Raw genomic sequence first — 13,939 nt, 5'->3', positions numbered from 1 at the left:
TTTTTTGCGGTATGCGGGCCTCTCACTGCTGTGGCCTCTCCCGTTGCGGAACACAGGCTCTGGACGCGCAGGCTCAGCGGCCATGGCTCAAGGGCCCAGCCGCTCTGCGGCATGTGGGATCCTCCCGGACCGGGGCACGAACCCGTGTCCCCTGCACCGGCAGGCGGACTCTCAACCACTGCGCCACCAGGGAAGCCCACTACTTTTTTTAACATTACAATATTTAATTATTATCCTGATATTCTTTCTAGTCTTCAGTGGAGTTGTATCATATGTGACTTAACTTGTATAGATCCAAGTCTTTACACCAAGAAAGACACACACACACACACACACACACACACGCACACACACTTCCTTTGTGCTGGCCCCTCAACCGGCCTCTCCACTCAGACAAGTGCAGGCCCCATGGTGTGTGAGCTGGGAGCCTCACATCCCCGCTGGTAGTGCCAGGGCCTGTGTGCCTCTCCTGCGAGAGGGAGCATCGTGCTGCATCCTCTCATTTAAAGATTTGAGGTTTTTTTTATTTATTTATTTATTTTACTTTATTTTTGGCTGCGTTGGGTCTTCATTGCTGTGCGCGGGCTTTCTCTAGTTGCGGCGAGCAGGGGCCACTCTTCGTTGCGGTGCGCAGGCTTCTCATTGCGGTGGCTTCTCTTGTTGCGGAGCATGAGCTCTGGGTGCACGGGCTTCAGTAGGTGCAGCACACAGGCTTAGTAGTTGTGGCACGCAGGCCCTAGAGCACATGGGCTTCAGTAGTTGTGGCACATGGGCTCAGTAGTTGTGGCTCTCGGGCTCTAGAGCGCAGGCTCAGTAGTTGTGGTGCACAGGCTTAGTTGCCCCGTGGCATGTGGGATCTTCCTGGACCAGGGATTGAACCCTTGTCCCCAGTATTGGGAAAGGGAAGTCCAGTATACATTTATTTTATCAACTGGTTCATCTTTTAAATTGTGATCAGTATCACAGACAGAGATAGAAGTAGAGATAGAGTGGAAGAAAATAGCCTAGAGTCAAAATGGTAGGGCTGTTCAATGTCATTAATTATTAGGGAAATGCAAATCAAACCACAAGAGATGCCGCTTCATACCTACTAGGATGGCAGTAATAATTTTTCTAATGGAAAATAACAGGTGTTGGCAAGGATGTGGAGAAATTGGAACCCTTGTACGTTGTTGGTGGGAATGTAAAATGTTTCAGCTGCTATGAAAAACTGTTTGGAGGTTCCTCAAAAAGTTCAGCATGGAATTACCAGATGACCCAGAAATACTACTCCTTGGTATATACCCAAAAGAATTAGAAACAGGTATTCAATCAAAAACTGGTACACAAGCATTCATATCAGCACTCTTCATAATAGCCACAAGGTGGAAGCAATCCAAGTGTCCATCAACAAATGAATGAGTAAACAAAATGTGGTATATCCATGAAATGAAATAAAAAGGAATGAAGTACTGACACAGGCTACAACATGAATTAACCTCGAAAACGTAATGTAGGTGAAAAATCACAAGACAAAAAGTCACACGTTGTATGATTCCATTTACATGAAATATCCCAAATATGTAAATTCATAGAGACAGAAAGCAGATGAATGGTTGCCCAAGGCTGGGGGAAGGGGAGAATGGGGAGTGATTGCTTAACGCATATAGGGTTTCCTTGTGGAGTGATGAAATATTCTGAAAGTAGGTAAAGGTGATGATTGCACAATGTTGTTAATGTACTAAATGCCACTGAATTGTATACTTTAAGATGGTTAATTCCATGTTATGTGAATTTTAACTCAAAAAGATAGTGGGGGCAAAATGATGGGCTGCGTAAAATGTACTATTTTACTCTAAGCCCAGTAAAGATCATTGACCAGGAGTCATAAAAACTCTACTTTGCTAGATGTCTCCTTTAAAGAAAATAACACAAACTCTTCTTTTTTTTATGAAATTAGCTTTTAGAAAGATGGCTGTGTGAGAAAAAAAAAAAAACAGTGCTTGAGCAAGTAAATTGCCTATTTCTGATCTATGTTGTATTATAGGTGAAGCTTTTCTGAAGAGGATCTAAAATATCAATAGATACATTTTAGAACGATGTGAAATACTAAGAGTTGGGACCAGGTTTCAGGGAACAGTGACAGAAAGGAAGAGGAGACTTTGGAAGAACTAGAGGGAATACTGTGATTTGATGGGGGCTGTGGAGTGTCAGGGGCACTGAAAAAGCTTTTTGAACCAAAGACATGTCCAGCTAAAAACCTTGTAGGGGACATTTGTCACTTTTCTGCTGCCCAGCATGCATTCTTCCTCTCCAGGGGCACACAAATTTCCTTTTGGGGAAGTTCCTCTCTCCCATTGCATGTAGGTAGTAAATCAAGGTTGCCCTGCCCACCCACTCTGAAATTCCCTGCTTCTAGACACCTCACTCCTGGGATATTGACTCTTTCCAGGTGGGTGGGGGGCAGTGATGTTGCTGACTGTGTAAAGAGCACATCGCTAGAGCAGCCCCCTGGTTTCCTTCCTGGATCCTGTGCTCTTCAAGCCTGGTTCTCCAGACTCTGTCCATTTGGTGAGCACCCCAGCATCCCTGTAATATAAGAGGAGTTAAGTTAGTTGGAGTTGGATTTTGTTGCTTTAACCAAAGCAGCCTGTTTGATACAAATTTAAAATGCCAAGGAGTAGCGGCTGATGGGCATTTGGTTCACTGGGAAGGACTTGCTGGGAGTCGGTGGGGGGCTCAACCTCAGACAACGTATCCTAAACACCTACTGTGTGCCAGGCCTTGGGCCGATTTGGTAGAGAGGTACTGGAGAAGATCAAAGGGAATAACAGCTAAGTCTGGGTCCCATAGCTATAAAGTGGTTTGATCTACAACCAAGGGACCCAAGTCCCATAAGGAAGAATTGGTCACCCACAGATTTAGGGCAAAGATGAGCATTAGTCGGCTTTTTTTCCAACTGTCTTATAAACAGCCCAGCAACCATCTGTCCTTGCTCGTGTGAACTCCATGTGCCCAAAGGCAGCATGTGTGTGTGTGTGTGTGTGTGTGTGTGTGTGTGCGCGTGTGTGCGCGCGCACGCATGTCTGGAGGGATGTGGGAGGGAGGGAGGTCCAGATTTTCCCTTGTGGTCTTTCCCTTTGGGCAATTCCGTTAGCATAGCCAGATGTTGATTATAAGTAGGTTCAGAAGATAAAGACATGCTGGCCTCTAGATTTTGTTGTGATCTTCTAGCTTCTTTCTTAGTAACAGGATTCATTAACCACTGACCACAGCATGACATTGGACAAAATACCATCTAGATAAGTAAAGAAGTGGAAGACATCACTTCTGCTTTCTGGGAGTCAGGAATAAAACATGCCCAGATGCTAACTCTAAGAATAGCTTTTTAAAATGTAGAAATGCATGCAAATTAGTGTAGTAAAAAATGAGTATTGAAACGTGAAGCAAGACATAAAGTTTTACTATAGGACATAAATACCTGAATAATGGAGAGATACACCATGTTTGGTTTTTGTTTTTGTTTTTGTTTTTTGCGGTACGTGGGCCTCTCACTGCTGTGGCCTCTCCCGTTGCGGAGCACGGGCTCTGGACGCGCAGGCTCAGCGGCCATGGTTCATGGGCCCAGACGCTCTGCGGCATGTGGGATCCTCCCAGACCGGGGCACGAACCTGTGTCCCCTGCATCGGCAGGCAGACTCTCAACCACTGCGCCACCAGGGAAACCCCCATGTTTGTTTTTTTATCTTTTGGCCGTGCTGCGTGGCATGTGGGATTTTAGTTCCCCAACCAGGGATCGACCCCTACATTGGAAGTGTGGAGTCTTTTTTTTTGGAAGTGTGGAGTCTTAACCACTGGACCACGAGGGAAGCCCCTCACACCATGTTTTTGAATGGGACAAGTCGAAACTGTAAAGATGTCAGTTCTTCCCAAAGTAGTATATGTTTGGTGTGTTTCCAATTTAAAACTCCAAAATTTTTCATAGAACAAGCTAATCCTATAGTTCATCTGGAAACTAAAATGTCAGAAGTCTGCCAAGAAAATTTTGAAAAAGTAGAGTGAAGTAGGCCTGCACCATCAACTTTCAAAATATTCCATAAAGCTGTATTAATTAAAGTGGTGCCATATTGGCATAAGAATAGACAAAGAAATCGATGAACCAGAATAGAAAATGCAGAAACAAATCCAGATATTTAATTGAGAACTTGGTATATATTTAAAATGACCGTTGAAATCAGTAGGGAAAGGATGGGCCATTTATGGAGTAAGGACAATTAGCTAACTAGTTGAATTAGATTAAAAATGAATTAGATCTTTACTTCGCATCATTTTCAAAAATAAGTGACTTCAGGGTAATACATTTTTAAAAACTATAGGAATAATAGAAGGAATATTGCTGAATATATTTATAATTGGGTGTTGGAATAGCCCCTTTTAAAGCAAAATGCAAAACACAAAGGTTTTAACAGAAAAAATTAATAAATTTAACCACAAAATATAAAAAGCTATATAAGATGAAAAATAAAATTAAAATATACAATAGACTGGAGAAAACCCTTGCAAAATATAATATATAATGACTTAATGTAGGAGTGATAAAAATAAAAAAGGAAAAAGAAAACTATAATAGAAAAATGGACAAAGGATATGAACAGACAATTCACAGAAAAGAAGTCCAAATTGCTAATAAACACATGAATCAAGGAAATGCAAATTCAAGTAAGAAACTTTTTTTCTGCCATAGATTGGATCAACCTTAAGAAACACAAATTGAAATATAATACCCATTTTTTGCCTATCAAAGTAGCCAAAACACCAATTTTTTTTTTTTTTTTTTTTGCGGTACGCAGGCCTCTGACTGTTGTGGCCTCTCCCGTTGCTGAGCACAGGAACCAGACGCGCAGGCTCAGGGGCCATGGCTCATGGGCCCAGCCGCTCCGCGGCATGTGGGATCCTCCTGGACCGGGGCACGAACCCGTGTCCCCTGCATCGGCAGTTGGACTGTCAACCACTGCGCCACCAGGGAAGCCCTAAAACACCAATTATTGATGAGGGTGAGGAAGACAGGTACTTTCATACACAATTGGTAGGAATGTAAATTGGTCCCTCTCTTTTGGGAGGCAGTTCGGTGGTACTATGAAATTTTAAATGCACACAGTTCTTGGTTTTATTTCTCATTCTCTAGCCCCCCTCCGTTTTTCCCTCATCACTGGGTAGTCAAGGCCTGGCTTCTTTATAGCATAGCACCAGACTTCCAAGGAGGTATTATACAAGCAGAAGCTGCCAGGCTTCTGAAGGGCCAGGCCCAGATCTGCACAGCAGGCCTCCCACCACGTCCAGCAGACCGGACAAGTCACAGGCCAGCCTAGATCCATAGGGGTGGGGTAGGGGAGGTAGGAATCTAGCTCCTGACGGGAAGAATGGCTTGTGGGGGCAGGAATAGGTGGAATTATTTGGCGGCTCTATTTTCAGACAAACTACCCCATAGGTAGTTAGAGTAAAACATATTCCTCCATGTACCACTTCAGCAACATCTCTTAAATGTTTCCAGGGACTTCCCTGGTGGCGCAGTGGTTAAGAATCTGCCTGCCAATGCAGGGGATGCAGGTTCGAGCCCTGGTCCGGGAAGATCCCACATGCCACGGAGCAACTAAGCCCGTGCGCCACAACTACTAAACCTGCACTCTAGAGCCCGTGAGCCACAACTACTGAGCCCACATGCTACAGCTACTGAAGCCTGCACGCCTAGAGCCCGTGCTCCGCAACAAGAGAAGCCACCACAGTGAGAAGCCTGCGCACCGCAGCGAAGAGCAGCCCACACTCACCGCAACCAGAGAAAGCCTGCACACAGCAACGAAGACCCAAGGCAGCCCAAAATAAATAAATTTTAAAAATTAAATATTTCCATATTTATATAAATTTCAAAATATTCTGTTGTTTTGGTCCAGATTTCTTCCCTGAACTGAACCACGTGAGTGGGCACCTATTCTGGTTTTTACTTTCTTTCTTTTTTTTTTTTTTTTTGCGGTACGCGGGCCTCTCACTGCTGCGGCCTCTCCCGTTGCGGAGCACAGGCTCCGGACGCACAGGCTCAGCGGCCATGGCTCACGGGCCCAGCCGCTTCGCAGCATGTGGGATCTTCCTGGACCAGGGCACGAACCCATGTCCCCTGCATCAGCAGGTGGACTCTCAACCACTGTGCCACCAGGGAAGCCCTGGTTTTTACTTTCTTAATGTTTTTCCTATGATCTGTGGATCAGTTATGAAGACAAACAAAAACACAATAAAGCTCCACCACAGTAAATGCTATGCAAAAACTCAATCTTGTAAGCCCTGGTGTTGGGTTACTGTGATGTTAATTAAAAAGTGTTTTATCAGTAGGTGGTATTGTCATAAAATTATAGACAGTGAAACTTCCACTGTGTACAACTGACCTTACACTGAACTGAGAAAGTCCCAGGCAGTCACCTGTCCACACACCATGCACGCACGCATGCACACACACAGGAACAGCTTGAGAATTTCATCCCAGCCCAGTCTGAGAATGGTGCTGAGTAGCCTGGAAGGAGAACAACAGCCAAACACCAATGATGCCACAGCCAAGTTCACATCATCCTGATGCATATGATTTTTTAAGCATATCTTTGTCTTTTCAGATTTACTAAGTGGGTCTGTATTCTGTTCATCCTCAAGTCCTCCCTACGTGCTTTGTGTGTTTCGAGTGCCCTGAGGATAGACACAAAGGAGAATGAGCCCAGGCCCTGCAGGTGGCAGGGAGGAGTGTGCTTGAAAAAGGTGTATTTTAATCAAGCCTCGTGGGTGCTAGGGTGTGCAGGGTGCTTTTCCAGGGGGCACAGAGGCAGGGAGCTTCCCAAAAAACCTGATTGGAAGTGACTCTTGAGTGGACGGTGGTTCAGGTTTTTTGGAACTTAGGCAAAAGAGGTAAGCAGGCACCAAGGTGGCACCTCCTAAGCCGAGCTACTAGGACTCAAGCAATAGAGGGCCGTGGCCAGGTTTGTGTGTTAGTTATCCCTCCACTGGTGGGGGGATGCCAGAGTCGATGACAGCAAGACTAGAGGCTGAGAGGCCACTTGGGGGGCAATTGCCAAGATTCAGAGGCGGTGACAGGACCTTGAATCTGGAGCATGGCATCAGGATTGATCACCTGTGTCATGATTATACAGGAAATCTGAGTAGCCAAAAGGAAATTTTATGCTTTTGTCATCTTTTCTATGATTATATTATATTCTAAATGAGATCAGAGGATAAGTAGATGAAATTTAACCCATTCTTCTGACATTTTTAACCTCAGCACATTTCTGTTTTTAATTTGTATTGTAAACAAAATTTTCTCCGAACTTCTCCTCCAGGAACAATCAGAAGTTTGGTTTCTTGGACCACTCCCCTCCCCGTATGCACAGTTTATTGGCCAACTTAGTAGTCTGAAACCCTTTATAAATTCGGTTATCTAAATCTTGTATAGTATTCAGCTGTCCTATTGACATTATTTTATAAGCTTGCTTTTTGTTACTGTCATAATCCACTTATCTCTTAAAAATGCCTTTGCCTGCTTTCTAAAGGCCGTGGTCTCTGCACTGAGATTTGCACCTGTGGTTGATGCTGGCAAGTGGTTTCATGTCCATAGGTCTTAAAAATACTCTTCCTTGGGCTTCCCTGGTGGCGCAGTGGTTGAGAGTCCGCCTGCCGACGCAGGGGACGTGGGTTCATGCCCCGGACCGGGAAGATCCCACATGCCGCGGAGCGGCTGGGCCCATGAGCCATGGCCGCTGGGCCTGCGCGTCCGGAGCCTGTGCTCCTCAACGGGAGAGGCCACAACAGTGAGAGGCCCGCGTACCGCAAAAAAAAAAAAAAAACTCTTCCTTCTCCTCCCTGCCCCCAGAGAGGAAGCTTATCTGGGAACTGGCTTGCTTAAGGTGATGACTTCTCTTCTCTTAAATTTGTGTAGATTTAATGAATTGCCAAAAATAGAGAGTAAATCTGGTTTAATTTAAGAAGAGGGTCTGGGATCATCTGGTCTGATAGAAATGATAGGCACAAATCGGCAAGCAGGTTAAGGTAAATTCTTAATAAAATGTTCACCACTGTGATACACTACAGAGGTGAAGGATTGATGTCATTACCATTTTATATTATGTCTCTAGTTTAATACAGAACACAAATCCTGCTCACGCATCAAGCTTGGGCTCAAAGCTGAAGAAGAGAAACCAATAGCAGTTTCAGTAAATGGGATCATCTTGCCCTGTGGTTGTGAACTATAATCGTTTCTTAATTGTAACTTGGAACACCTTGTTTTCCCAGTGATTAACTAGTTTGTGATTTTTGCACTTCCTACCAAGGACCAGAGTCACTGTGTTTTCACGAAGGACAGTTGTTAGGGTGGTATCATGCCTTGCTTATGCTAACAAGACTTTATCCTTCATTAATCCAACAAATATTTACATTGCTCTGCCCTTCTAGCACATTCTCCAGAGCATACAATGTGCCCCCCAGCACACACACACACACACACACACACATGGACAAGGCACTTAACAGACTCTTAGGAGGCTTTGCAGCCCTTCCCAGTTTAACAAGGTAGCAGGTTTGGTTCATGGGGTAACCCCTGCAGCTGTGGCCTGCCTTATTGGGGGAAGGCAAAGAAGTGAACATTTAGTTTGCATAGGTGCCGTGCTAGCTATTTTATATACAGTAGCTCATTTGATAATGAGGCTAACCCTGTCAAGTAGCATGTGTTCAAAATGTATTAGTTGCTTTCTTTCTATTCTACATTATGGAAATAACTCGTGTTGAATTAATTTATTATGGCAATAACCCGTGTTGAATTAATTAACACCTTAAATTTGAAATCCTGTCTATATAAGCATGCCCTGGTTGATTTCTAAAGCTAATCTGATGCGTTAAATGGGAAAAGGAGATAAATCATGGCATGGGTATAAGGTTTAAAAAATCTCATATTTGTGCTTAGTGAACAGAATTTGTCAGGAAAAAAAAAAGAGGGTGAAAAGCTCTTGCTCCAAAGTTTTTTTAGAGCATTATTCAAGGAGTGTGGGAAAATTGACCTCTCCTCTCCTTCTTTCTTAGATATATTCCACCTTTGATCTGGGGGAAAAGTGGACACATCCAAACAGCCTTGTATGGGAAGATGGGAAGGGTGAGGTCACCACACCCGTATGGGCACCGGAAGTTCATCACCATGTCTGACGGAGCCACTTCGACCTTTGACCTCTTCGAGCCCTTGGCTGAGCACTGTGTGGGAGGTAAGCAAGTTTAGGTCATATGATTGGGCCATCACTCAGGGAAGGGGAACTAGTCCGTGAGGGAGCCTCAATATAAATGCTCGAGCCATTGATACTTACCATCGCATTCAGGGTCCTGTAGGAAGTCTGCTGAGGTGCATCACTTAGGAGCAACTGGCAAGGACTGGCTCCAGCGTGTGCTTGCCGGGCGTCCTGTAGGGCTCTTCAGAAAGCATTGTTGAACACAGTTTTTTAGTCCTTTTGTGAAATAGAAAAGCTTGGTATAAGAACTTGGAGCCCAGGACCAGGCCTTTGGTTTGATGACAGCAACAGAAGCTGGACTATTTTAAGTGCTTTATGTATGCTATTATCTCATTTAATCCTCACAACAACCCTGAGAAGTCAGTGCCTTATTATCCCTACTTTACTGATGAGGAAACTGAAGCTGAGAGATGCAGTGTAGCTGGTCTTGTTTGTTGGACAACAGCAGATAACAAAGGCTCTCATATACCCTCTGCTTAGGTTTCCAGAGGTCTGGGACACCTATATCTCAGAAACAACCATGGTTTCTACTGGTGATAAAACTCTCATTGCTCTGTGCAGACTGCACAATAAACATTCATAAAAAGCTTCACAATGAGGACTTCTGAGGAAGTGGAGTTAGATGGCTGCATCCTTTGAATGCTGTTACTACTGGAAGAGGACATGTCTTTTGAGTTCTGTAGTATTCAAAGGCACCTAGTTTTTTACAGGAACTCAGTCAATATTTAGGGGTAAATTCCAGTAAATGTAATATAGCTCTCAGTTATTTAAAGCACTTAGAACCTCTAAGTAGCTAGTGACAACTTAGCTTATGTTCCCTCTGTCTGCAATGCTTGTCCCAGACCTTCACACAATTGCCTCTTTGTCATTTAGCTCTCAGCCCCGATGTCACCTCAGAGGGGTGGTCCCTGACTCCTCTAACTAGTGTTTCCTTCCCAGGAAATCCATCACACCTTCCTGCTCTAGTTCTTCATGGTACCTGCCACTCTCTGAGCTTATTTGCATAGTTGTTTATCATCTGTCTGCTAGAATGTAGGAATCCCCAGAGTCGAATAAACAGTCACAGAAGTGAATAAATGAATAGATTAGGAGTTCACATTGTGTTTCTAAGCCTTGTAGCTGATCTTTCAAATATTTATTTCTCTACCATTTAAAAAAGTTAAATATTTTTTCCCTTGCTTCTAATGCTCTGACTTCTTCTACTATTAAAGTACAAAATTTAAGCAATTTAATTTAACCTGCTCTTCTAGGACTGAGGTGGAAAGTTGAAAAGGACGAAACTGATTCTTTTTTGTGATTGTCTGTGTCTTTCTATCACCCCTGTGCCCAGAAAGGATTGATGAAGGTGGTTCTGGAAGGCAGAAATGCTTCCAGGAAACGCTCTAAGAAAAGCAGCCGTTTTTCCTTTTTAATGATTTCTTCCTGACAACAAAAGGAATAAATACTCACTCATAGAAAATGTAGATAATGTAGAAACATTTAAAAAAAAGAAAAGAATCATCTGTAATCCTACACCCAGCATACCACTGTTAGCGTTTTGTTCTATTTACCTTCGGTTCTATGCAAAGTTTTTCTAAAATTTAAATTACTACACATTATATTATAAATTATAATATAAATATTTCCCCATATAGTTAAAAGTCTAAAAGTCTTCAGTAACAAAAGTCTAACAATTGCTTAATAGTCTCCCATGTGGTCATACCATAATTTAATCATTCTGGTTTTGGGCATTTAGCTTGCTTATAATTTTGTTGCTCTCAAATAATCCTTTGATAAGCATCCTTACTCATAAAATTTAAGGCAAGATTCCAAGAATTGGAATTACAAGGTCAAGGTTTAGAAAAAATTTTAAGTTTCTTTATGCATATTGCGTACGAATTTTAAAATTGTTCTTAACTTTCAGAAGGAAAATTTGTGATTAGATTTAATAACCCAAACACCACTTTTCTTTTAAAGAAAAACACATATTCATATTTTTAAGTAGGTAGTTCATGCTCATGATAGAATATTCAAAATGTGCTAAAGGATATACAGTAAAAGTGTAAGTCTCTCTCCCACCCTAACAGTGGTACCCAGTGTTAGGATTCTTGTGTTTGATTCCAGAGCTAGTGGATGCGTTTATAAACATAGATGTCTTTTCCCCCCAACAAATAGTAGCATATCATAACCCTTTTCTGCACCTTGCTTTTTCCACTTAATACATATTAGAGAGCTTGCCATATCAGTGTATGTAAAGATGTCTCATTATTTTTAAGGGCTACATAATATTTCATCGTTTGGATATGCAAAAATTTATTTAAGCAGACCCCTATTTCTGGACATTTATGTTATATTCGGTCTTTTGCTATTACAATCTATACTGTAGATATATTGTTTTGTGTATGTACAATGTATCTGTAAGATAAATACCTGAAAGTAAAATTGCTGGATCAAAGAGGTCTAAACAAACACTGCTTTTTATTTTTTCATTCATTCATTCATACAGAATTTCATATAGAAATTAAGAGTAATGCTTGGAAACTTGTATAAGAATTTGACAGAGTGATTTTATATCCATTGACTCTAATAATTTAAAAATTGAGATTTGAATCTTTTTCATTTCATTTTTCTAGTAGTTAATTTTGATTACATTTTATTTTTCAAAAGCATCTGTCCATAATGGATTGGAACTTTTAAAAACTGACCCTTCACCACAAATAATTTGAGAAACACTGCTATAGAGAGTTCCAGCTAGAGGGAAAGATATTCTTTCCCAGAGAAATGAGTGACAAGATGTATGTTAAATTCTCTCCTACTGTTGGCTAAGCCAGTGAAGTGTAGTTGTGACCATTTATCATGTCACTATTTATTGGCTATCTCGGAATCTCCTCCTCCACCACATAGATGATGTTACCATGGTCATCTGCCCTGGAATTGCCAATCACAGTGAGAAGCAGTACATCCGCACCTTCGTTGACTACGCCCAGAAAAATGGCTATCGGTGTGCCGTGCTGAACCACCTGGGCGCCTTGCCCAACATTGAACTGACCTCGCCACGCATGTTCACCTACGGTAAGCTTGGGGCACAGCCAAGTGGAGAACCCCTTATTTCTTTTCCTACTCCAAGTGTGCTGCTACTTCTGCTTCTGCCTTACTTTTCTAAGTTTAGAATTTGTGCCCATCTGAAAGAGCTGGTGGGGCACACAATTGTAACAGCAGCCCATGTGTACTGGGCATTTGAGAAGCCATGCCTCACATCAGCCTCTCAGCTGGGCACTGGAACAACCCCTATCTCAGCCAATCTCAGAGGCAGAAACTAAAGCTCACAGGGGAAGGTCTTGCACAGCGCCCCCTGCTGGTAAGTTAATGCCCTTCATCACTATGCCCTCCTGATGCTCATTCCTCAGGACTCTTGTGAGTGGCAGGCCAGCGCTGTGATGAGGCATGTGGATGTTAGTGGGAAGGGAGTCTAGCACATTAACAACTCAGTGGGTTTCAGGCTGCTTGAGGGCGGGAATTGGATCTCATATTTAGACACATGCTTCTTGAGTTTCATCGAAGTCCTTTGTTAGGTAAGGCTCTGTGTTCTGGACCGCTCGTTCTTAAATCTTATTTAACTCTCCCTTCAGATTAACTGAACACACATAAATAATAAACATTAAAATATGTGTCTGTATATGTACCAACATTTGTGGTGTTTATAACCACATCAATTATAAGGTGTTTTCATGGGAAACAAATGAAAATTACATTTATAATCTCACCATAACTAATTTTCTCTTTCTTCATCCTCCCATTCTTTTATCTGTGTGCACATAGTTTTTATTTAGATGCAGTCATAGTGTGTATATCTATGGTAACTTAATTTAAATAACTTTATATTCACTAACATAAAGATGCATAGTCATTATATTTAATCTTTTTAAAGAGCCACATTGCTGTGATTACCCTGTTATAGTTTATTTAACCATTCCTCTTTGTAGCCATTTAGGTTATTTAAAGTTTTTCAGCATTTTAAATAATGATGCTATAAATATTTTTTCATAGAACTTTTTTCTTCTCTTTAGTGTCTTCTTGGGAGTAAATTTCCAGGAGTAGAATTTCAGAGTCAGCATTTTTTATGCACGTCTTGTACATATTGTCAGATTGTCCTCCAGTAATATTGCTCCAGTTTTTTCCACCCTTGGTGGCATGTGAGGGTGGGTAAGGAAGCGTGAGCGGGGGCACCTGCTCTGTGCCAGGCTGGGGGCTCCCATCCGACTGCTCCTCCATGTGCACTCCCACCTAAAGACACCCATTTTACAGCCTCCCTTCTGTTCAACAGTTTGGTCAGTAGCTTGAAGATACAGGTGAAGCTCCAGATTTACACGTAACACAGGCACATGGGGAGTAGTAAGTGAGAGACAGGTTTGGATCAAAAGGCAGAAACAGGCAGTATCTAACAAAAATGAAAACAATGGAGAACAATTATAAGGTCCTGTACTTAGATATACAAATTCGGGTGCACAAGTAGAGGATGGGGAAGTGTGGCTTGGCCGCAGGGTCTGGGACGGGAGTGCTACCTAACAGCACGAAGTGCCAACAAGACAAGAAATGCCAACGAGAACACTTAACATGTGCCCAGCACAGCACCACCGTTTCCCATGGACGTGATCTCTTCCATCTCCACAGCAGCCCTTGAGG

At 42.6% G+C, this 13,939-nt stretch overlaps 1 protein-coding gene across 2 annotated transcripts in view; it reads left to right on the top strand.

Moving 5' to 3' along the window:
- ABHD2 (abhydrolase domain containing 2, acylglycerol lipase) overlaps positions 1 to 13,939 on the top strand; it is a 108,145-nt gene that overhangs the window by 50,846 nt on the left and 43,360 nt on the right. For both annotated transcript variants that reach the window (XM_027089288.1, XM_027089287.1), the window contains 2 exons: positions 9,081 to 9,256; positions 12,161 to 12,328. In XM_027089288.1, coding sequence (XP_026945089.1) covers positions 9,081 to 9,256; positions 12,161 to 12,328 — 344 coding nt within the window. The remainder of the gene's footprint in view (positions 1 to 9,080; positions 9,257 to 12,160; positions 12,329 to 13,939) is intronic.

Source organism: Aethalodelphis obliquidens, unplaced genomic scaffold (genome assembly GCF_003676395.1).
Source record: "Aethalodelphis obliquidens isolate GAN/ISIS:26980383/991018 unplaced genomic scaffold, ASM367639v1 scaffold65, whole genome shotgun sequence".
Taxonomy (NCBI): Eukaryota; Metazoa; Chordata; class Mammalia; order Artiodactyla; family Delphinidae; genus Aethalodelphis; species Aethalodelphis obliquidens.
Note: the sequence above shows the minus strand (reverse complement) of the source record. Positions and strands in the feature narration are given on the sequence as shown.